The sequence below is a fragment of the Lepisosteus oculatus genome, chromosome 4 (assembly GCF_040954835.1).
Source record: "Lepisosteus oculatus isolate fLepOcu1 chromosome 4, fLepOcu1.hap2, whole genome shotgun sequence".
Taxonomy (NCBI): domain Eukaryota; kingdom Metazoa; phylum Chordata; class Actinopteri; order Semionotiformes; family Lepisosteidae; genus Lepisosteus; species Lepisosteus oculatus.
In genome coordinates, this window is record NC_090699.1 from 38,581,838 (window position 1) to 38,606,050 (window position 24,213).

Consider the following 24,213-nt stretch of genomic DNA (forward strand, 5'->3'; position numbering starts at 1 on the left):
ATCCTGTAGTTAAGGTTAGGGTTTCTCTCTATTGAGTGAGTGTGTAGTAAATCTTGACATTCAATGGCTGTAACCACATCAATGTGTAAAGTAGTTCTAGGCAAACTGAGGAATTTGGAGTCATTTTCAGAGACAGTTTAGTGCTCACTAGAAAAATACATTAGATTTCTTCAAGAACTGGAATCATTACACATTTAAATAATCTTTTAATTGGTTACTAATATAATGTACATAACATACAAAAAGAACCTTTAGCACTATAATGTAAGAAAAAATGTAAGGATAATGAAAAAACACCTTAACCTATACTAATTAAGAAAACTGGAAAGTGTTTACCTCAGTAAAAAGCTGCCTCACTGTTTGAACACCAAGTAATGCAATTTGTATTTATCAGAAGGAAAACAGATGATTGACAAAGTTAAATAAGTCACATTGTCCAGTGCAGTCTCTGGAATGTATTGGGTCCCTAGGCTATTATAGAACTCATGACCTTTAATATTTTGAAGGATAAAAAAATCTGCAAAAAGAGGCCTTTAGGAATTTTACATGCACAGTCAAAAATGAAGACATTTTATTTCACATTGTGCATCTTTTGTTTTTCTGAAACATTGACCTTCCAGATCACATGGACACTGACAAAACACAAAATCAGTTTTAAAAGGAGATAAACATTGCCTGAGAGCAATGTTTTCTGTACAGAAACACAAACCTCCCCATCAGCATTTGGCAGCCTTTGAAGATAATCAAGTTGTTCATCATTTGATTCAAAATTGTTTATGTTTACTGACTTAACCATTTATCTTACCCTTACCAGTTTTTAACAGTCCTTGTTCATTTCACCATCCGTTACTGCCGTGGAGCTGGAGTGTATTTGAAAGCTACACCTTTTCATAGATTATTAGAAGATACCTGTATATTAAGGACTTTGAATTCCCATTGTTTTTCTTTCATGTTTGACTTCTGACATGTATGTATGCATTTATCATCAATGTAGGACAGTACACTGATTTATCAATGTATGATCAAGTTTAAGTATAATACACAAAAGACAGTAAGCACATTCTTGTGGTAAATATGTATTTTGATGTGGGGGGGGGGGGGTGTTCAGAAGTATATGGTTTAGCAGGATCAATATTTTGGAACACTTGCAAAAAGGTTGTCATGGAGACATTATTTACATATTTGAAGCTGGTTTACCTGGAGCACAAAACTATGTCCAAAACACTTTCTGAAACTCAGTATATAAATATGATGTTTAACAAAATAGGTAATTCTCTGAGAAAACCGCTTTTCTTATATATATAAAAAAAGTAGGGTAAAAGAAAAGATTTTGTTGAACAGAGAAGAAAGGTTTGTTTGTAAGGAGGGAGATCATCCCTGTTTGCTCTCCCTGTCACAGGCGGCACCACAGGCAGTAGAATATCCTTCATCTTGGCCCAAGATTTCTTGGTGGGACCTTTGACAGGGGATCCTTTATGTTGTGAATATTTCTGTTGAGATTCACGTCAGTGGTGTCCTTAGGGGCCAATTTTAGATAGAAGTGTAACTGGAAACAAGTAAATACAACAGACACTGTTTTTCCAATCTTGAGCAGGACAGTCACGGACAACTTACCTCTTCCATTACGCAATCACATCAATTATAGCATGATGTAGATGTAAGCAAATGTTTGCACTTCTTCCCCTACACTTAAAAGGCAGTTAGACACATTTTATTTGTTACATGTAAAAAATACTTCTTCTCTGGATGTACATAATGTCAATACTGTAACCAACATTTCAGCATTTAAAACTGAATGCAATCATGTGTTCCTAGTAACCTCTTCGTAACAAGAAATTAAAGTAACTGTTTATTTTTATTATTTTTATTGAATTCTAATTGGGGTTCATTCCAATCTCAGTTGTAATTCAAATCCTGACCTTAATTTTAACCTAATCACCTGTATTGTGTAACCTAATAATACCAATGATAAACCCAATTCTATTTAATTTTGGCCAGACAATGCTTGCAGTGATTCTAAAGAGAAACTAAAAGAAAGCAAGTTACTATGGCTTGGCCAGGCATACTAAATCTCTTCTCAGATGTATTGCTTACCTCACATTTACAATGTATATGAGCTATTTTAACCTGCAATACTTTGGTTAGCAAGGCAAAAAAAGATCTATTAGGATTTGCAAGCAATTTAGGGCAGAAACATGAACATTATTTAAACAGAGCTAGTGTATTACTTCATCTAGTCTGTTTCAAGCAATAATCAATCAATCTTCTTATTTATTGTTGTAGTCTTCTTATTTATTGTTATTGTCATCCTGTAAAGCGCTTTGAGAAGCCACCTTTAAAGGTGCTTTATAAAATAAAGTTTATTATTATTAATTTAGATGTAATTACAGCATTTTACAGGAGCATCAAATCCAAGACAATGTGTAAATAACACTGTATGCTCCTCTGTCACAGTATCAACTTTCATGGACATATGCATGCGTTTGGATGAATAGAATGGTAAAAGCCTAAAATGAGAAAAATAATCTAAGTATTCACCCTTGAATGAAGCTACCCAGCCATTGTGTTGAAGTTGAGACCTTGGTTTCTTTCAAAAAGCAGCTGGATGAGATCCTGGAATCTGTTGACTATACCCCATGGTGCAGACGGGCTGAATGGCCTCTTCTCATTTGTAACTGCTCTTACAGGTATGTTGTTATATTGAAATGCCCTTACCTCAATAGCTTCTGCAGGACCCACCGTAACCAGTCTGGAAGAAGGCAGGTATCCAGGGACTGACGCAGTTACAGTGTAGGTCCCAGGTAACAGCAAACGGAAATAATCTCCCCCAGCACCTTCAGGAAAACACAGAGGCATTGGAACCGAGACAACAAACCCACGGTCTACTGATAATGGCAAATAAGAACAAAATCTCAGGCACTCACCGCTTGTGATGTCGTGATTGATCCCCGACACAGAAATCACTGCGTCGCCAATGCCGTTGTAATTTTCATCGTAAACCATGCCTTTGATGCCATGGTGAATCTAGACAGAGTCAAAAGAGGATAAGGTGAAGCACGGCACTGCTTGAAAGCTAGGGAATCATTTGTAAACTCTATGCCATCTCTTTTGCCGCCATCCATTTCTAACAACTTCATCCAATACAGGGTCGCGAGGGAGCCGAAGTCTGACCCAGCAAACAACGTGTGCAAGGCAGTCCATCACAGGGCACCCAGACATACACACACACTCAAACCAGGACTGATTTTCCCAGAAGAGAGCTAACCTACCAGTATTTGTTTGGACAGTGGGAATAAACCAGAGCACCCAGCAAAAATTCACATGAACATAGGGTGACCATACAACTCCATGCTTATAGCACCCCAGGTCCAGAACCCAGGGCCCCAGCACTGCAAAGCAGCAATGCTAACCACTGCACCATCATGTCCCTCTGCTCATGAACAAATTCCATGAAAGCTCTGTGCTTTCTCCGGAGCTTATCTAAAAAGTGCTGTTTTCATCAAAAGAATCAAAGCAAGGGGCCTCTACCAGATATCGACATGGAATGAATACTGATGAAATCAACGCATTTTAGTTTTTCACTTTTCTTTTCCTGACATTTACCTTTTTTCACCCATTAAAATGTTCAGTCCAAGCATTCAAATTGTGATTAAAATATTCACATTATATACACCATTTGTAATTCAACCAAATGAAACATCACTGGAAAGATGCGAGGCACCGAACCTTCAGTTGTGCTTAGAGAATGACAAGATGCAGGCTCAAACCCATTATCAGAGAACTCGGCCTGTGTTTGTGCTTTATAGGCTGAGCCACCTGGGAGGTAACACTTTCCACTCTTGTTTATTATGCTGTATTGTGCAAAACCCCATTCTGCATACTAATCCTGCATCTCATAAGACTTTTCTGTGGAAGAGCCTCTGTCATTTAATACACTCAGAATTATCTCTGAATGTGGGACTGCCCGAGTCAGATTAAATGGAGGCATTCAAGGCTGCCACAAATTACAAATACAGTACTTGATGGCAACTTTTCTGCACATACTGTACATGCACAAGACAGGGATTACTGTAAATGCCATTATCATCAGAAATATATACTACTAAACCATATACCTTTTAAATTAAATAAGAGTTTACATGGAAATGTAATGAGCCACCTGTTATTCAATCCATGTCTAGTTTTTCAGACTCCTCTCAAGGTTCTGTGATTTTGTTTTTAGCTAAGCCAGTGCACGTGGTAGTTTTGAGCAAGACTTTCCTTGATCCACGGTTCGCATGAAGCTTAATTTTCCATTTTTGTTCTAGAGTAGCTAATGATTGATTGAATCGTGATTTATTTAAGGCAACGTGATACACAAATCTTATATGTTTTCTGGTAAGAGCTCTCATTCGATCTGTAATTTCAGATGAGCATTGTTGCCAAGTAGTACCCAAATGAAACTGATTTGTAATGCACAGTGCCTACTTATCACCCTAAATAGCACCTTCATAAAGGATACATCACAGCATGTCAGCTTTTCTTTCCAGATGACACAATATTTTTATCGTGCAATGATATTCTGTTGGGAAAAGTGATGTGTAGGATTGTAGAGTAGTAGGTTATACATTAATAATAAATGTATGGATGGACTGCCTGTTTGTTAAAATAAGCAACCCTGCCACATTTATTGTATATCAAAGGGTAAGGAAGTGACAGCTGTGTAAGTCCAACTGTGAGGTTCTGCAACACAAACAGCCATTTCGATGGTTCCTACCTGCTCCAAGTAGGAGATCAGAGCCTCCCTGTTACCCAGCCACTCCTGCTGCAGGGCCTCTGTAGCAGGGAACTTGTCACAGCTTAGCTCCAGGGTTATTTCAAAGCAATTGGTGTAGAGGTAGTTAAAGTCTTGCATTCCTATAAAAATCATAAACATATAGATACGTGAAAGAAAACCACCTGCCATGCTATGAGGTGATTGAGAGAGAAGAGACAATTCTGGCACCTTTAGAGAGAGAGTACCAGTGTGCTCCATTCGTGATGCCCTCGTCGAAAAAATCCCCACAGTTCCAGCCTTTGTGCATCCAGCCGTGGGCGTATGAGTATGTCTTAGCCAACTGCATGTGACAGGGCAGGAGAGTGGGGAGAAAAAGTCTGTTATGATTCCATAAAATCATATTCATATTGTCTTGCTTTCTGGAGCTGTTAAATTACTTTATCAATTTAGATACAGATGGAGCTGTACAATATTGTTGATTCCCCCCCAATAAATTAAAACATTGTAGTTAAAGAAATCATTAAGATCATACATCCCTGACACAAAAGGAGAAGGCATATCTCTACCTTTTTTTACCTTTTTAAAAATCTTGTCATCTGGTGTGGCAGAATAGGCAGTCTTGCGAAACCCCCGCACCCTGGGCTCACGAGACTTATCGAAGGGGTAATTTGCCACAACAGCCCCGCCATGCAGGTTAGCTGACAGGACAAAATTGTAATTTTGCATCCACTGGATCACAGCTAGGGTTTCAGGCTCTACCTAAAAAATAGTTTAGACATGTAATTTTTTCCTTAAAGAACTACGTTTAAATCGGTTTTTAAATCCTTTGATCTAAATGTATTGTTTTAGGTGCTTTACTGTAGAAGATAAAAAAAAACAGATTCAAATGAAAACTTTAGAGGGAAAGAAACAATTAAGTTTAAAATCTCAATTCAGAAGCTGCACCCCCACGTTTAGACTGGGAAACTACTCAAAAAATTTGGCTCTCATATTCTTTGATTGCCTTTCAATAATTGCAGTTCAATTGATTAAAACTGCAGATTTTGAAACTACCACTCCTCCTTGTTTTTCAAGACTGAGATATTGCAGCAGCCCTGACAAAAGCGTAATGGGGAAATCTTAGCCTATTGTTTTTGAATAGCATAATTCTTTCAGAAAAGAAAGCAGAAACCATTGTACAGTGTGTATACCAAGTGCGGCTGATGGAACTCAGAATGAGGTACAGGCTGGCCACTGTTTTTTATCCCCCCGGGAATGATAGCATTTGATGGCTAAGAAAACAAACCCAGATGGGCTCGCTAGAGCACATAACCGACCCCCCCCCAAACACACTCCTCCCCCAGTTTCTAGTTCGACACAGTACTGGCCTCATTGTGGTCTGTCAAATAAGACCTGTGACAGGACTCTTTGAATGCTTGCAGTTAACAGCAATTAGCAGTGAAGACTTATTTGTACCTAATTGTAGAGCTGTTTTTAACTTTCTAGTGGTTATACCCCTAGGGAGTGACATTTGGGCCTCAGATACCCTAGGGCTGGGTGGTTTGTATAGGAAAGGCAAGTAACATGCTTGGTGTGGGGGCTTCCTTAAGGAAGGAACAGCTACTTGGCAGGAGGTCATTTCTCACTTCTGCCAGTGAGAGAGAGCGAGAGAGGCCTCCATATTGCCTTTGCATCATCCATCCCTGGGGAGCTATTAATTGAGGTCAGCTGATTCAGAATATGGACTTGGAGTGGAGGACTCGCCTTGTCACTCTGCTCTAGAGAGCTGTTTACAGGTACCTTAGAGCAGCTGTTGCACTGCAATTGTTTGTCTGTGTTCGCAATCCTCAGACCACTCTCTGTATTACAGCGTGTACAGAATTCACTACAAACACTGATGTTATTTGCAATGTGTGGATGAAGATGGCAAGAAACAACATGCAGGCAAAGGCCTTGTGAAGCAGTTGTGTATTGGGGAAGGGTGTATAATTACGGTGAGGAAAAAAAAGCTATTAAACGCACAGCTCAAATAGACTGTCACCCCAACAAAAAAAATGCCACAGAAAAGCAAAGCTAGCAATACACTTGCACTCAAAAACCAGAAAAAAAGGTTTTAATGTTCTGATTCACAAAGTACACTAAACTCATCAGCAGATCTTTTATTTTAGCTTCAAAAAATAAAAACAAAACAGAATTGGAGATGAACAGACATCTTTGAGCCAAGCTGTGTCCTATCTGGGGATGGGAAGACAGCTGATGTCTTGATCTTCACTCTTGGAATATCATTTCTGGCCTCACTTCCCTCTATGCAACAGCCTTGTTATGGTCAGTCACTTTCCCACTCATCTATATTTAGCCTCCAGACAGATGATTAGGTACTGTACACCTGGTCATCCTGCAGACAGAGCTGTTGTTTGTGTTATTGTATTTCTATGATTATAGTTGACACTATAGGACTGAAGCCAACCTATCCTTTTTATGGGAGTGCTGTTTTTGCCAGTTTTTGACCTCTCCAGTGAACAAGGCTTTTTGTTTCTATTGATTTCATGAGGTATGTAATGTAGCACCATTACTGCTTTTGAACAAAAGGTACTCCACTTTTAGCTGTTTAACAACTTCAATCATTTTTTGGGGTGTTAATATTTTTACTTATTATGGACAACAAAAAGCTATGCACTTGCCTTTCTAACATGTTCCGTTCCCATGGCATAATAAAATAGTATGAGAAGAATCACTGCTTTTGAAAAGTGTAAAAAATTAATCTAATGCAACATATTATGGACATTTTAGCTCCGTAGAATAATTGTTTCTCTCACTGTGATCTGTGTCTTACCTGTTCTTCCCAGTTGTCTGGCAGAGGAAGGTGATGGTTCTTCCCGTTGATTTTCTCATAATAGTACATCAGAGCATTCAGGTCTGGAAAGTTGCGGTTTAGATCCACGTCTCTGGAATTGGACCTGCCTGTGAGATACCCATTGTCCTCTGGTCCCTGCACAGTCACCAATGGAACAGACTCAAATAAAGACCACTCTGACATTGTTATGAGATTTTTTCATTTTCTTCCAGTCAATGACTCACACACTTGCCCAATTCCCTTTCATATTGAGTAGTTTTCCAATGAATGGCAAAGCTACCACCAATTTAGATGTTTTATGCAAACACAAATGCATTTGCGATATGTTCAGACTTGAAGACTCAGTTTGTAATAACATTCAACATCGTAACAAATTACGAGGCATTATTTAGAAACACAGTTTAATGTGTGTATAACAGAAATTTTCACTACTAAGCTCCACTGCCCTCGTCAGTGCTGAACTAACACACAATAACACGAGACAAGCAGTGCTTGGCATTTGTTATATTTTGAGACATATGATTCTTTCTATATTTTACATGTAACTAACCTTCAAATTCATGATTTGGACACATAAATGAAGGTGTCTTACAATGTGAAGTTGACTTATTTATAACCATGTGAACAGCTCAAGTGCAAGTCAATTTGTTGTGTGACTTGTGTGCAGCTATATGTGTTGTATAACATTGTAAATGTATGTGTATTGGTTTTTAAAATCTGTAGGAGCTTATTCAAAAGCTATGAAAACTGCAACAATTTCTCTCTCCAGGTCTAGTTTGAAATCCTGGCAGAGTCAATCCACTTAGGTATTTCAGATACAGGGGAGGCACTTATGATTGAGCCCGTAATCAAGATAAAATGTGTATAAAGCTACTGGAGGACATATTCTCTGTGTTCTTGCTGATTTCTATAATGTGTAATTATTTTTTTCTTGGAACAATGGTAAAATAATCTACCTCTAGCATTGTGGATAGGCAAACAGACAACAACATGCATGTAATTAGGAGACACAGAAAATGATGGGACAATTTGCATTCCAGAGTGTCTGTAACTTCAGGCAACATGGAATACTCCCTACTTTATGCTTGAAATGGTATGCTTGTATTCAGTCAGCACAGTGCCAAAGACAGACCATGCTTGCTCAGCAGTTTTTCTGTAGTTGTTACTGACAAAAGGGCAGGGTTCCTGCTTGCACTTAAAGGTCTATGCATAGTGTTTGCAAAACAGTTATAGTTCGAACATGTCTTTCTGACTGCCGGAATCAGTGACCCCAAAACAAAGATATCTCACCCTCCAAAATATTAACTAGGCATTGAATGTTTTTACTAACATGCACAACTAATAGATTGGGATGTTAATAGCAAATTACGAAGCATTATTTAGAAACACAGTTTAATGTGTGTATAACTAAGTGTGTATAACATTATGTGTGCATAATGTTGAATAAAAGACTTTTTGGTACTCTTAAAACACGCTGCCAACTAATAAACTTAAATATAATTTAGCTTTACATTGACACACATACATTATGTGGTAACAAAGCAGCTTTGTGTGAGTGTTTGTCAGACTGGCTGCATTTCTACTGGCCTACGTTGCACTTGGCCTCTGGTTGGTGCATCTATCAACCAATGAAACAGTTGAGCAGGGCGCTGCCCTCTTAACACAGTAACAAGATTATGTGTGACTGTCAGTTGCCATTGGTTAATGATCATATGTTCTGCCAATGATGGGTTCAGAACGTCTTCCACAGATTATTGCATACAGTATATGACATCAGAGAAGCTGTTCTATAAGAGCCTGCAACTTGAGTGAATTGAGGATTAGAAATCTCAGATTTGTAATTTCATTTACAAAACATTCAGTCCTTTTAATTTGTATATCTTATCTTTCCAGCTTCTTGTATGTGTGCGAGGTCTCCCCAATATTTTAATACACATCTGCATGTTATTTTACATTTAATCTTCACATTAACTTAGTGAGGTACCCTCACTCCGTTGTCTATATCTGAAAATAGTGGAACATAACAGACTCAAAAGACAGAGCTGATCTGGGGGAGAATATTTGGTAATTTTTTGTTTACTTATTCAACCTTTCTGATGAACCCATATAAAACCAGGATGTCAAAAAAGGAGAATATTCGACTTTGGTACCTGGCTAGCTGCCACCTCATATCCATCTGGGTTCATGGAGGGCAAAATGTGGATCCGTGTGTCATGGATCAGCCTCATTATCCTTGCGTTGCCAGCTCGATACTCCTCACACAGGAACTGGGAAAGCTGAATAAGCAACTCCCGACCGAGTACCTCGTTTCCGTGCATATTCCCCACATACTTGAACTCAGGCTCCACTGAAACACAAAGAGACAGACAGTCTTAGAGGTTGCCCTTAAAAGAACAATGTGAAACAACTGAACCATTGACTTACGATTTCCATGGTAAAATAAAATGACCATTAAACAGAATGGCTTATTTTGTAAATGTTTTTCATTTCTAAGGGTGATGCATGATCAAATGACTGTTGCGTCAATTTAGCTTTTGACTGGCAGTGTTTGTGTGCCAGCATAACAGCTTTCTGTCCTGAACATTTTAGAGAAGTATATACAGATATTACACATATGTGTTTAAGGGTCAATAAGAAACATGAGTTAGGTAATGAATACCATTACTAGATGTTACTGAGCTGAAGAAACCAGAAAGATATCTTTAATAATCTTCACCAGGATTATATTAAATCTGTTGTAGCTTCTTTAGTGATGTGGTGTTTTAACACAATGCAATACTTCTTGAAATAGACTGATTCTCTAAAAAATGTGTTTGAGAAAACAGACCGCTTCCACTGTACTTGAGCAGCCCTTCTTTTGAGAATTTGGGTTTATTGCGTGCTATCTGTAGGAATTTGCTTTTTGACAATCCAGATACATTTTTTTTTAGTTGATGTTCACTGTAACTGCGACACTTTGTAACCTTAGCAATGCCTCTTTCTTCTGAAGGGACTTTTAGAGAAAATATTGTGAAGCAATAAAGGGAACTTCTTTGGTTTTTAAAATAAGTCACAATAAAAGTTTAAAAATACAATAAGGGAATTCCACTGAAAAGTAAGGCTGTAAATACAAGAAAATTAATTGTCATGATTGTCATTGTTATATTTACATGGCTAATTTGATACTACTTATTTTAAGTTAGTTTCAGGATTTGAGATTGTGTAATTGAGTATGACTAGAACTTCAATCTTTAGCTAAATTAATGAGGATATCACATTGTTATTGATTGATATTGAGAAAAAGAAACTCATGAAGATACAAAACTAGAGAATGGAAAGCAGAACTAACACCTAATAAACAATATGAACTCTACTGTAAAAAACTAACAATATAATTTTATATTTAAAGTATGGAAATTTTGAGTTTACAATTGAACATAATACTGTACATAGTGATTCACATGCGAAATAATTAACATGATCAGAGATACAGAACATCAGTTTCCAAAGGCAGGAGTGGCCAGATTTACTGTATATGATAGCCAGATGTTACATACCTCCTTAGTTTGTCAACTCTTACAAATCATCTTCTAGATATAGTTTGCACAGTTTCTAATTTCAATGTATTTTTAAGACCTCATTTTACAACAAAGCCTTTACTGGATTTCCTTTAAGAAACATTGTATTGTGTTCTTTTGTTGAAATTCTTTACTTGGTGGTTCACATGGGCACAATGATATGTTATCTCTTATCTTAACAGAATAAAAAATGCCCAGTTATTCTTAAACAGTACATATGTAAGAGACTAAAATAAAGAAATGGGGATAAAGGTGTCCAGTTAATCATACTACTAGATGTTAAAATTAAAATAAACAAGCTGCTCCAGTTATCTTTATGGTCCAAATCTGTTTGAATGACCCATGTTTTGGAATTCGTTTACATGTACACATTTGAAATAATATTTTCTTGTCTGAAAGAAAAGTATGATTGAGAAATAAAATGTATACATCAAATATCAAATTAGCAAAAGCATTTTCAACACTGATGACTTTTGTCACCAGGGCAATTGCAGGGTTAATATGGTTGAAATATTTAAACCCTATTGTGTTTTCCTGTTTTTCAACACTCCCCTAATTCTGGAACAGATGCACATCCTCCTATTCTCTTTAAGGAAGTCCTTATCTTAGCAAAAACACCAATTCACTTGTGTCGAAATATTTAAACTGCAACTGAAAGCTGTCACATCACTGGTCCTGCTCCTGAGAGAGAACACTACCCACCAGTGAAGCAAACCAGAATAGTCCTACCCAGATTTAGCCCTCATTTACTGTGAAAAATCAACACTAGTTCTTCTAACTAGTTATCCTGCAATGAAATCTGTTCTTTTACAAAATCACAATTGTGACTCAAAATTATAATATATCTTTATTTTACATTCTGAACATGTTGTTTAAATTGTATACCAATAAATGTAATTGTATGTAATATGCAGTTTTTAATAATATGTCTAGCTCCTACTTTGCACTGAAATTGTTGTTTACAACATTCATTTCCAACACCTTTAAGTATATAACCATCAACTATACACTAGTACTCTGACATCATGCAACATAAAAGCATACTTTTCAAGAAAGAAGTTACACATGGACTGTGTTATACTGTGTCAAATCATTGGACTCAACATTGAAATAAACAACCTGTATAAAAAAATAAATAATTAAAGGCTTTGTCAACAGGTTGCAGTGAATACCATAATAGTTGACTCACAATTCTGCCTCTTAGATCAAAAGAATTGATATACGAGAAATCAATTCAAATTGTGACCTTACAATACATTCCACAATTCAGTCTGGGTGGCCTACTGGTTTTCTGAATCCATTGTAATAAAACTATTTAAAAAAACACACAGAAATATATAGCAACTTGACAACAAAGAAGGTAACATGATATTTTTAAGGGCATTAAGGGTGACCACAATATTGAACAAGAAACAAGAAAAAAAAACTTGATAGATTTTTGGATTTTGTCAATCTGCAGTTTATGGCTACACTCCCTCAAGCTCCCTCTGAAGTGAAAGCTTCATCTTAACCCCACTTACACAGTTCATGTATCCCAGGGTTGTCACTGAACTCCAGGACGTAGAGGTGCCTGCCCTCCACACTGCGCCCAATGCTGTATAGCCGGGTGATGTAAGGGCATTCGTTGTGCACATTGAAGAGGGCTCTGACCATGTCCTCATAGCCATGATGCTGCAAGTCCACAGCCAAGACAGTGGCCCCCAGGTACACCACACAACTTAGCAGCAAGCCACCTAACTTCTCAAGCATCCTTGCGCCTTTCCTTGCCAGTCCTGCTTAGGGTTGAGCTCCACCAGGGACACAGCAGTGCACTGCAAGTCTCCACCCCCCACAACCCACCCGCCTACCCCCTCCTCCCTTAGCTGGGATCCGATGGGAACAGGAGAGCAAGCAAGGACAGCCCCCCTGTTGCCTTAGCTCAGACCTGCTGTCAGTACAGCGTTGTGTAATTTTCATTTAAAGACTCACTAACATTAATTTTAGAATTGCTACCCCAGTACCTGCAAGGCTGAAGGAATAGCTGGAGTAAGAGGGTTTCTGTCCTTCACACGTCCTTCTTTCCTTTTTTTGTCTGCCATGCAGGAAAACTAGTACACTTGAGGAACATACAACCCCCACTCTTAACACTGGCTCATTCATTAACTCACGAGTAAACATAACTCCAGGTAGAATTTCAAAACCCCTTCTTGGAAATGGCCAGAGGTTCAATTGATTTCTGTGTGTCTGTGTTCCATATACAACAGGCTAGCTATGGCATTTGTTGAGGGCGTTTTTTCTTACCAGGGTGCATCAATCAGCAGCTGGACAACTGTGAGTGCAGCAAAAGATTGTGAAATTACCGCATTGTTTTTCTGAACTTGTCATGACACTCTAGTGATAAGCAGCATTACAAAATAAATTAGAATGAACATCAATTTTAATACAGAATTATTGGATTACATAGATTGCAATAAAGCATTCAAGGTAATGCGGCATATCTACTTCGCAATTACTCTTAGCTGGTAGCTAGTTGGTCAGTTCAATTCTTGGGCAGCTGAACGTCATCTGCTCAACAAAAGACATGTCTTTACAGTTTTGGTACCTGCTGATCCAGCTGACGTAGTTTGAAATCATGCTTTAAATGAAAACAATTTCAGTGCTGTTTGGCTTAATTTTACATAATGTACAATAGCTCCAGAAAACAAGCGGAATTCAAAATTTGGGGCTTAAAGTTAAATCGGTCATATCTACCTTGCAGAATTGCACTGTCAATCATTCATATACAGCCAGGCAAGAAACCGTTTGGCCTTTTCCATATTTTACAGGATGAAGATTTCACTGATCATGACTACTCAATCAGTAAAAAATTCACTATGGCTAGTAGCAGGCAATGCTGTGAGTAAATGAAACAAGATAAGGCTGGGTTAGAAAGAAATCAAGAATTCAAGTGATGGATATAGGAGCAACAAAGAAACCATGACAAAGAAGGCAATTCTGTATAGTAAACATTCAAATTAGACAAGAGAACGTAACTCTTGCTTTCCAATTAGCTGAAAAATATAGCCTTTAGAAGAGGCAGCCTAGCACAGGGCCAGCTGTTGCAGAACCTGCTTAACTAATGAGTTTGAAAACACATTAGCCAATTTTGCTTCAGAGATTTGCTCTTTTCTTGGAAATAAACAGTTGAAGTCCATCATCAATATAAAGATGGTAGACTTGTCATCTGATTATGTTCTTTTTCTTCTCTACAGCAAACAGTAAGCAATATTTTATGGCAAACGTTTATTTAATCCATAAAGTGCTAGTAAATAGTAAATTAAGTGTCCAATTTAGAAGATGAACAATCTTTGAATTGTTTAGTTCCCTATAAGTACTGTGGTAGTATGACTTTATGGTAGGAACTTTAAATTGTTTCATTTTTTAAAGAGTTGTTTCAGGATTAAAAAAAATGTTTCTAATATATAAAAACAAACTAAAGTGTTTAGCACTCAATCCAGAGCTAAGTTTCTAATACCTGGAGAGTTTAAATTTTGTGAAAAGGCTTGTAACCTAACAAGACACTTTTTACATTATGATGCATCAAGAAACGTCTAAAAATTCAGCGTTCATCATGGTTCATTACAGTTTGAGTTACCATTCCGGCAACAGCTCTTGTTCTAATCTAGACATAGCTTACTGATGCCCCCTTGTGCTGGGAATTTGAAATTTTTTATTGAAAGCTCCAGTTCCAATAATAATAATAATAATAATAATAATAATAATAATAATAATAATTGCTTACACTTATATAGCGCTTTTCTGGACACTCCATTCAAAGCTCTTTACAGGTAATGGGGACTCCCCTCCACCACCACCAATGTGCAGCATCCACCTGGATGATGCGACAGCAGCCATAGTGCGCCAGAACGCTCAGCACACATCAGCTATCAGTGGGGAGGAGAGCAGAATAATGAAGCCAATTCAAAAATGGGGATTAGGAGGCCATGATTGGTAAGGGCCAATGGGAAATTTGACCAGGACACCGGGATTACACCCCTACTCTTTTCGAGAAGTGCCCTGGGATTTTTTATGACCACAGAAAGTCAGGACCTCTGTTTTACGTCTCATCTGAAGGACGGCGCCTGTTTACAGTACAGTGTCCCCGTCACTATACTGGGGCATTAGGACCCACATGGAGTGCAGGGTGAGTGCCCCCTGCTGGCCCCACTAACACCTCTTCCAGCAGCAACCACAATACTGGATCACATCACTTTTAATTACATCTTATACATTTCAGGGTCATGGTGTCCCAGAGCTAATCCAAGGAAGGAACCCTGGAGAGGGATGCCAGTCCATTACAGGGCACATGAATACAAACATGCACACACTCTTACCAGAAGCAGAAGCCACTCACCTGCTGGTATGTCTTTGGACTGTGGGAGGAAACCTGAAGCATCTGGAAGAAACCCAAATGAACAAAGGGAGAACATGGAAACTCCACACACACAGCAGCCCAGGATTTGAACCCAGGGTACAAGCACTGTGAGGTAGCAATGCTAACCCCTATGCCACCTGCTCCAATACAGCAGTTTAAAAAACATCAGTTTTAATTTCAACTGACCACTTAATAAAGACTAGGTGAGTTCCTTTTTCAATTTTAGCTTTTATAAAATTGGACTGAATATGCTGGCATTAACTTCGCACCAAATATTTTTAAAAACAAGGCAAGTTTATCAGTGCAATTTTCTCTCATGCCTTTGCATAATAAATTTACATTAAGAGCTGTTTTTGATAGTAGACCTATAGTGTGAGAGATAGTTATCAAGCAGGTTGGGAGCACATTTAATTAGAAGTGCAGTGGTCTAATAACACCATTGGTGGGGACAAAAAGATGTAATGCAGAGATCGACTGAGAAAAAAATCATCCAATTAGGAAAATTAATTAATGGACCAGTCAGGCAAAGTCGGTACACAAAGAACCACAGATTATACAGATGGGAACAACATGTAAATACAGCTGTTCCTGAGACCAGTGTATCAGTGTAACATGCCAATGATGGCTCTGCAATATGATTAAATTTAATCATTTTTAATATTTTATAATACAAATGAAGAGATATCAATGTAAACAAATTAATAGGGCAATTATTTACAATTGCCTTGCATAAACATTCAAGCCAACCACATTTTTCTCAAACAAGAGGTACATTTTTAATTATCACAGGTTGAAAAAATGGTAAAATTCCACATCGATGTAGGAAAAAAAAAAATTCAGTGGTTTAAGACAAAGAAAAAACACAGCCTTTGTACAAGGCTGATTAACATCATTGTTGTACAGCAAATTGTTTTGAGACAATAGAGGCAGGCATAGTTTTCAAAGCTACAAAATGACTGTCAGGACACTGTCACATTTGCTCATGTTATATGATGTTAATCGCTTGCCATCTTCAGATGTCCCTTTTTGTTCCTCTTCACTTCTCAAAGTTTCCAATCACTTATTTCTACTTCCCTCGATTACCTGGTGCCACAATCAATTAGCAGTGCTCTGTCAGTAATGAACCTCAACAACGGGTTCATTATTTGTTACACATTTCTGTATCTTTACTTTTCCCTTCTACAGTGGGATTGAAAATATAGGTAATATATTTATACATATGCGGTGAAACAGAAGAAAATACATTTCTAAACAAATTACATCATGGCTGAATATACAGTTTGGTGCACTCTCTCTTCATTGATTAAAATGCATAAATGCATAATGCCCTTGGTTATTTAATCAACTGCTACATTCTCCTGAGAATAATGATGAATGCTGTTTTGATGATTCGAGAAATAACCTCTGTGCAGAAGAATGCAGGGGGTTATGGGAATCACAAATAGTCACAGATAATTTTTGGTTCATTATTAGTCGTAAGCAATAAATTGCCCAGAAGAGGCAAAAAAGTCCTGCTACATGAGACGTCCAACAGTTTCACAATGCCAGTTTATTAGGTAGATTCACTTATGCCCGTGTTCAAAATGACAAAAAATGGCTGCCGTGTCTTGACATCTTCAGTGGAAAAACACCCTTTTGCATCAAATGACAGGGAATCTGTTGAGGTATTGTATCCAGAGCTGTGAAATGTAAAACCTTCTAATGACTACAGCAAGGAAACCTCTAGTTTCTTGAGCATCTCAGTGGTTTCAGGAGAAAAAAATCTTTCTGTAAGATTCATTGTTGCCATGCCATTAAATGGTGTATTTCTGAGAAGTGCAGCTGGGCCTGCCAAAGCATTTGTATCCAATGACAAAGAGCACCACGAGCAGTAAGGAGAAGAGGACCATCATGGCGACATATCCAGCATGAGGGAGTGGAGGAACAGCAGGCGATTCAGCAGGGATCAGGTTGGTGAGGTTCAACATGTAGCCAAGAGTCCAGCCTGCATCACTGTCCCCTATCTGCACAAGAACACACAGGGACAAACTTTAGAGAAAAAAAAAAAGCTAATCCCGTTCTTTTCTCAAATTTTCATTAACAGTATGCATTATCTTTTATTAGTCTTTCCTCTACAAAACATTTTGGCACACGCACCGATCGTTAAGCTTACCACACCTCATTGACAAAGATTAAACAAACTTGGTCAATAAATAATGGCCTCTGTACTACCTGTAGGGCCCTTTGAAAGATGAATACAAGATGTAATACAAGACTTATCCATCTAAAAAAATACTCACGTTGTTATCACTCAATTTGATTGATGGGCTTTATTTTTAAAAGACAAGCTAGGTGAGCACTGCTAAAAAAAAATAATGGGCAAGGTTTAACAGGATCTGTACTGCAGTACCTTGTTAGGTGAGACTGAGTAGAATTGCATCAAATCTGTTGGTTTTGTGCTGCCTGGATCGTACAACATGGTAAACCACGATACAGGCCCATAGCCTACAGCAGTTTTTCCTGACATTCCCAAAAAATCCTCTTATATAAACTTCAATTACTCATGGCTAGCTAGTCATAAAGAGAACACAAGCTTTGTGAAGCTAAGAGGTGCCACGACTTGCCTTGAAAGTTCAGAGCTGTTCAATGGATGTTCAGAATAGGACTTTCAGTATAAAATTAATAAAATTAATCCATTGCTTGAATTAAAGATTCAATAATTTTGACTAATTAAAAGTTGAGCTGGAGCAAAGCATAGGGCTCAAATGTGGTCAGCAGTAATCGTGAAGAACTGCAGGAATTGACCGAGAACAGAAGTGAGGTTGGGGTTTGTATGTGAAGTCAATAGAGGTACTGTACTGTATATGAGCAGCTGGAAAAGAGAGTAAGGGCTGAATGTGGTGTTAGCAAAGCCTCATTCTAAAAATTGCATCAGGTCTTTTACTCCTTTAATTGTTTAAGCTGTTTGCTAATAAGATATTGTCCATCATCCCTCTCAGTAAGTGTACAGGGATGTTATTCTTTAAGAGTGAAACTGCTTCCCACTGTCCCCTCACATGTGAAAAGCCCTATAGTATTCAAGAAGTTGAGACTCAGCCTTAGTCAGCCCATGAGCAAGCCTCCTGAATCTGTATAATCTCTCTGTTGTGCCTCTTTGTGTGTCATTTACCTTGAAGCATATCATGAGGCACTTGTAACTCACTCACTGGAAATTTCAGATATTTGTTTTGGAAATAAGTTACATAAAACAGGTTAATTGCAAAACTTTATATTTAAGAACAGAGCCAAGTCAGCCTGGAATTACTTTACCTTTTTGATGAACTCAATGTTGTTCCAGTTCTCTGAGGTAAAATTGTAGCCCTCTTCAAGCAGTGTTAAAATGTAGGTCCCTGAGAAGCAGTATTCTTCAAGGTATTTATCTTTAATCTTTGGGTAGTTCTGTTTTACCTGAGGAAAACAGAGAATTACTCTACATTCTGCAGATCAAATAGAAAGTTAGGCTATGCTAGCTAAGGAGATAAGAGAACCAGTTACGTTGAGTAGGTTTATGTGTAAGTATTCAATATGCTTAACTGCTTCAAATCTAGCACCTCTACAGTTTTCATATTGAGAAAGAAGTGGAATAAAGTGAGAAGCATGCGGACGTGTGTATGTTATGTACATCTTTGCAACGCACCAAACATTACCAGTTTCAACAGATTCAAAATCAGATGCAGGGTTAACAGTAAAAGGGAAAAATGTAGGTCTGTTAAGGAGCTTAAGGAGCTACTGACAAAGGAAAATGTTTTCAGCTATTAGTTCCACATTCAGGTAGGGAATACCCAATTTAGAATGTAGAAAATAAAAGGTAAATTCTTATACAGTATGGTATATAAAATGGCAAGGCTTCCAGTTAATTATTTTTCTGTCCAAAATCCATTTGGCAGAAAAAATTAAAAGGTTTTCCAATTTCGAAAGGCGCTCATGTGGCTCGTTCAGTAATGCCAACATCAATTGAGCTCCCTAGTAGACTTCATTATTAGCTATGGCTAGGACTCCCAGGCATCAGGAGTGTCACTTTAGTAGCGCTGGTCTGGATGTCCTTGCTTGAGCATAAGGAATTGCACTTCTAAAATGATTACCATTTGGCACTTCCAGATTAAAACCAGAAATGATGACTGAATTATTGAAGTTGTCAAAGGCTGTTGTCAAACGGGACAAGGTAGAAATTATCCCAGGTCTGATTTTTTTTGTGCATATTAGGACACTTAACTCTTGTGAAAAGGACAGAACTTGTACAAGATGAATATAGTGGCACAACTCTACAAAAACATCTTTGGATACGGTAAACCTACATTAACTTATGTTTCTTTTTCTTTTTACAGTATACAGTGCCTTGCGAAAGTATTCGGCCCCCTTGAACTTTTCAACCTTTTGCCACATTTCAGGCTTCAAACATAAAGATATAAATTTTTTATTTTATGTGAAGAATCACCAACAAGTGGGACACAATTGTGAAGTGGAACGAAATCTATTGGATTTTGGAAACTTTTTTAACTAATAAAAAAATGAAAAGTGGGGCGTGCAAAATTATTCGGCCCCTTTACTTTCAGTGCAGCAAACTCACTCCAGAAGTTCAGCGAGGATCTCTGAATGATCCAATGTTGTCCTAAATGACTGATGGTGATAAATAGAATCCACCTGTGTGTAATCAAGTCTCTGTATAAATGCACCTGCTCTGTGATAGTCTCAAGGTTCTGTTGAAAGCGCAGAGAGCATCATGAAGACCAAGGAACACACCAGGCAGGTCCGTAATACTGTTGTGGAGAAGTTTAAAGCTGGATTTGGATACAAAAAGATTTCCCAAGCTTCAAACATCCCAAGGAGCACTGTGCAAGCGATCATCTTGAAATGGAAGGAGTATCAGACCACTGCAAATCTACCAAGACCTGGCCGTCCCTCTAAACTTTCAGCTCAGACAAGGAGAAGACTGATCAGAGATGCAGCCAAGAGGCCCATGATCACTCTGGATGAACTGCAGAGAACTACAGCTGAGGTGGGAGAGTCTGTCCATAGGACAACAATCAGTCTTACACTGCACAAATCTGGCCTTTATGGAAGAGTGGCAAGAAGAAAGCCATTTCTCAAAGATATCCATAAAAAGTCTCGTCTAAAGTTTGCCACAAGCCACCTGGGAGACACCCCAAACATGTGGAAGAAGGTGCTCTGGTCAGATGAAACCAAAATCGAACTTTTTGGCCACAATGCAAAACAATATGTTTGGCGTAAAAGCAACACAGCTCATCACCCTCAACACACCATCCCCACTGTCAAACATGGTGGTGGCAGCATCATGGTTTGGGCCTGCTTTTCTTCAGCAGGGACAGGGAAGATGGTTAAAATTGAGGGGAAGATGGATGCAGCCAAATACAGGACCATTCTGGATGAAAACCTGTTGGAGTCTGCAAAAGACCTGAAACTGGGACGGAGATTTATCTTCCAACAAGACAATGATCCCAAACATACAGCAAAATCTACAAAGGAATGGTTCACAAATAAACGTATCCAGGTGTTTGAATGGCCAAGTCAAAGTCCAGACCTGAATCCAATCGAGAATCTGTGGAAAGAGCTGAAAACTGCTGTTCACAAACGCTCTCCATCCAACCTCACTGAGCTCGAGCTGTTTTGCAAGGAAGAATGGGCAAGAATTTCAGTCTCTCTATGTGCAAAACTGATAGAGACATACCCCAAGCGACTTGCAGCTGTAATCGCAGCAAAAGGTGGCTCTACAAAGTATTAACGCAAGGGGGCCGAATAATTTTGCACGCCCCACTTTTCATTTTTTTATTAGTTAAAAAAGTTTCAAAAATCCAATAGATTTCGTTCCACTTCACAATTGTGTCCCACTAGTTGGTGATTCTTCACATAAAATAAAAAATTTATATCTTTATGTTTGAAGCCTGAAATGTGGCAAAAGGTTGAAAAGTTCAAGGGGGCCGAATACTTTCGCAAGGCACTGTAGTCTCTAAAATCTAAGGTATAACTACATAAAAGATGGTTTTGGATTTCATGAATGACTAAAGCCCTTTATCTGCATAGAAAAAAGCCTTTTCAAAAGATCTCTTATCACTTTTAATGCAATCAGCAGAATTTTAACACTTACATCTTTCCAGGATAAGGAACAGTACGCTGCTAGTTTCTCTTTGGCTACCTCCAGTGTAGTAGTGGTCAGGTTTAAGAAGTTCATCACAAAATAAAATGCAGAAAAGGCCTGTTGACATGAAAGTGATAAGGAGTTTTGCAGCAAACGACATTTGAAATATATGACCAAGACAATCAAATATTCAGAATTTCCAATTATTCATATACAAGACATCTTCTGTTGGTCACCAGTGGGCAGGTGTGTTATGATGATATATTATGTGTCGTTGTGATAGTAGCAATAGTGCTACAAAAACACATTCCCACTCCTGAGAATTCAGTAAACTACTCACCCCAAAACTTCCTTGCAGCTGAGGCTGGTAGATACCATTGAAAGAGCATCTTGGCCACGGACATCCTGTGAAATTGAAGATCTTCCTGATGCTCTCCCGGCATTGTGTAGTATTTCCTGTTCCACGATGAAAGAAATAAGAGCTGTTTCTCCTTGTTGAGACGCAGGGGCTGCTGTAGATACTGCTCAAAGACATGTTTTTGGTGTATCCTTTGTTGAAGCAGGGGTTTACCAGGACGTCCTCATCATTCTCCTGAGATTAGAGCAGAATAATTGGAGAAATCAAACCATTTAAAAAATATTTGTTAGAAGGCTGCACCACATTTGACCAGCTCATATAATCGTCATATAACTTCAGAACAAAATGATTGTTGTTTCCCTGTGTCATACCATCTCCCAATGAAGGAGTAACATTTATCAGCAATTAATGTACACTGTCATTTTGGCTGTTGAGAGAACTAGTATTGCTCCAGTGAAACTAACAAAATATTTGGGCTATTATCCTTTATTTCTTCTGAACACAAAGAACAAAACACATTTCATATAATGAACCAAAGAGAAGTACAGGACAATCGGAATTTATTACAAGCTACAAATTGTACTTCAGGGCAACATAAAATAAATGCTTGTATCAATGCACAATGATCTCTGGAGGTTTTTCTATAGACATTTAACTGAAGAGATGCATCACTATAAATAATTGTATCATCCATAGACCTGCTTCACGAGAAGCTGTACTCTGAGTTAAGCTCACCTGCAGCTGTTCAGCCAGTACGACCTTGAGGGCCTGATCCTTGCCATAGCAGAGAAAGCTGTGCGTATACACCTTGTAATCATTTCCATACAGGCGAAAGTCTAAGGCATTGTCTTTGGACACAACTTCCTCGTGGGGAACAAAGGTGATCTGAGTGGAGGCCCCACCAAGATCCAGAGCTCCCATAGTACTTGGAGTCTGGAAGAACTGCCACGCCTGAGGAGACAGACCAGCAAGTTCAATCAATCCATCCCATGAGTGTAGGAAGGCATTATCGTTTGGTCAGTTTCCTCTCTAGAAAGAAAAATTCACTTCGTCAATGCTGTCATGGTAAGAGTGCTTCCCACGACATTTAGAGTCTATTTTGTAGTTCAGGCTTTCTAAGTTTAATCTGAATCCCCCATTATCTTAATTGAGCAATTATTTCATTAGTATTCATCTTGTTTTGTAGTTGAATTGCCTGATTCCTAGAATATGCTACAATTCTGTAATGAACAAACTGAGCTTCCCTCTACCTGCAAAAAGTACTTTTGGATTCTTCAGGATACTCTATACAGTAAGTAAGCAATCGAGACATACAACAGTGTTATATTTGTGTGGTGTTCTCAGTTGTCTAAATGTTTAAGTTATTGTCCAAAATCTATTCCCAAGAATAATGCCTGCATTGTAAAATTAATGGTGAATACAAATGCGTCAAATGTTAATATGACATCATTCATAAAACTGGAACATGTTAAGTACAGGCTCCATACCCTTTATAGAAAGTAGAAACATTAAATCAACTTTGCAAAAGGGAGTTTAGCAATTCCTACAGCATACAGTATTATATTTCCCTGTTTTCTACAGCCAGAGTCCAGAATTAATTGCCACTTTACTTGAGTAAAGTAGGCTTGTATAGGGTATCTATCTGTGTTGTTCAGCTCAAAAGGGCATTTTATAAATTTAACATACAGTTTCACAAAGACTATTATGCTGCTTTTCCACTCCCCCACCAAAAAAATGTTTACATTTTAATTGAAACTAAATGCATGGGGTTACTGAAATATTAAACAAAGTCTGTCTTTCAACTCTGAATGCAAGGTACATTTGTTTTAGAATCCACATTGCTGTTCAAGTACTTTTTGGTCTCTCTTAATTATTCAGATTGTCAGTAATCAAGTGTTTAAATTTTCTCAGTTTATTGGAAAATTGTTTGTATAAAGTCTGCTGACCTTTGTGCTTAATTAATAAATGTATATATCTAAATGCACTAGTACAAAAATAAGTATGAAGATAACTTTAGGTATCGATAATATACATTTTTCTATTAACAGGGTTCTAGATTCCGATTAAAAAAATACTGTCCAGAATAATTAACGTACCAATGTGTTTATGGACAGTGGAAGTGGAACATCTGATGGAAACCCATTTGAACCCCAGGTCAAGAATTGAACTCTTGGACCCAGCACTGCAAGGCAACAAATGCTAAC

At 38.0% G+C, this 24,213-nt stretch overlaps 2 protein-coding genes across 5 annotated transcripts in view; both read right to left on the minus strand.

Annotated features, from left to right (window-relative positions):
* Nucleotides 1-1,060: 1,060 nt before the first annotated feature.
* Nucleotides 1,061-12,954, minus strand: cpn1 (carboxypeptidase N, polypeptide 1). Its single transcript, XM_006630837.3, has 9 exons — nucleotides 12,667-12,954; nucleotides 9,740-9,936; nucleotides 7,569-7,724; nucleotides 5,333-5,515; nucleotides 4,985-5,096; nucleotides 4,757-4,896; nucleotides 2,925-3,024; nucleotides 2,716-2,834; nucleotides 1,061-1,546 (listed from the first exon to the last, which is right to left on the minus strand). Exons 1-9 carry the CDS (start codon nucleotides 12,893-12,895, stop codon nucleotides 1,427-1,429), a joined length of 1,356 nt encoding a protein of 451 aa, XP_006630900.1. The 5' UTR covers nucleotides 12,896-12,954; the 3' UTR covers nucleotides 1,061-1,426.
* A 3,218-nt stretch (nucleotides 12,955-16,172) lies between these two features.
* entpd1 (ectonucleoside triphosphate diphosphohydrolase 1) overlaps nucleotides 16,173-24,213 on the minus strand; it is a 58,359-nt gene continuing 50,318 nt past the window's right edge. For all 4 annotated transcript variants that reach the window (XM_015347606.2, XM_015347609.2, XM_015347607.2 and 1 more), the window contains 5 exons: nucleotides 22,745-22,960; nucleotides 21,992-22,243; nucleotides 21,661-21,768; nucleotides 18,828-18,965; nucleotides 16,173-17,542 (listed from right to left, as the gene is read on the minus strand). In XM_015347606.2, coding sequence (XP_015203092.1) covers nucleotides 17,333-17,542; nucleotides 18,828-18,965; nucleotides 21,661-21,768; nucleotides 21,992-22,243; nucleotides 22,745-22,960 — 924 coding nt within the window. In that variant the 3' untranslated portion in view covers nucleotides 16,173-17,332. The remainder of the gene's footprint in view (nucleotides 17,543-18,827; nucleotides 18,966-21,660; nucleotides 21,769-21,991; nucleotides 22,244-22,744; nucleotides 22,961-24,213) is intronic.

Excerpts from the sequence above, each read along its gene's own strand:
- cpn1 (XM_006630837.3), bottom strand. The coding sequence starts at position 12,895 with ATGCTTGAGAAGTTAGGTGGCTTGCTGCTAAGTTGTGTGGTGTACCTG. Across the intron at positions 5,516-7,568 it reads CAGACAACTGGGAAGAACAG|GTAGAGCCTGAAACCCTAGC; the intron begins GTAAGACACAGA and ends ACTATTTTTTAG. Across the intron at positions 1,547-2,715 it reads GTCCTGCAGAAGCTATTGAG|TTACACTTCTATCTAAAATT; the intron begins GTAAGGGCATTT and ends ACTTGTTTCCAG.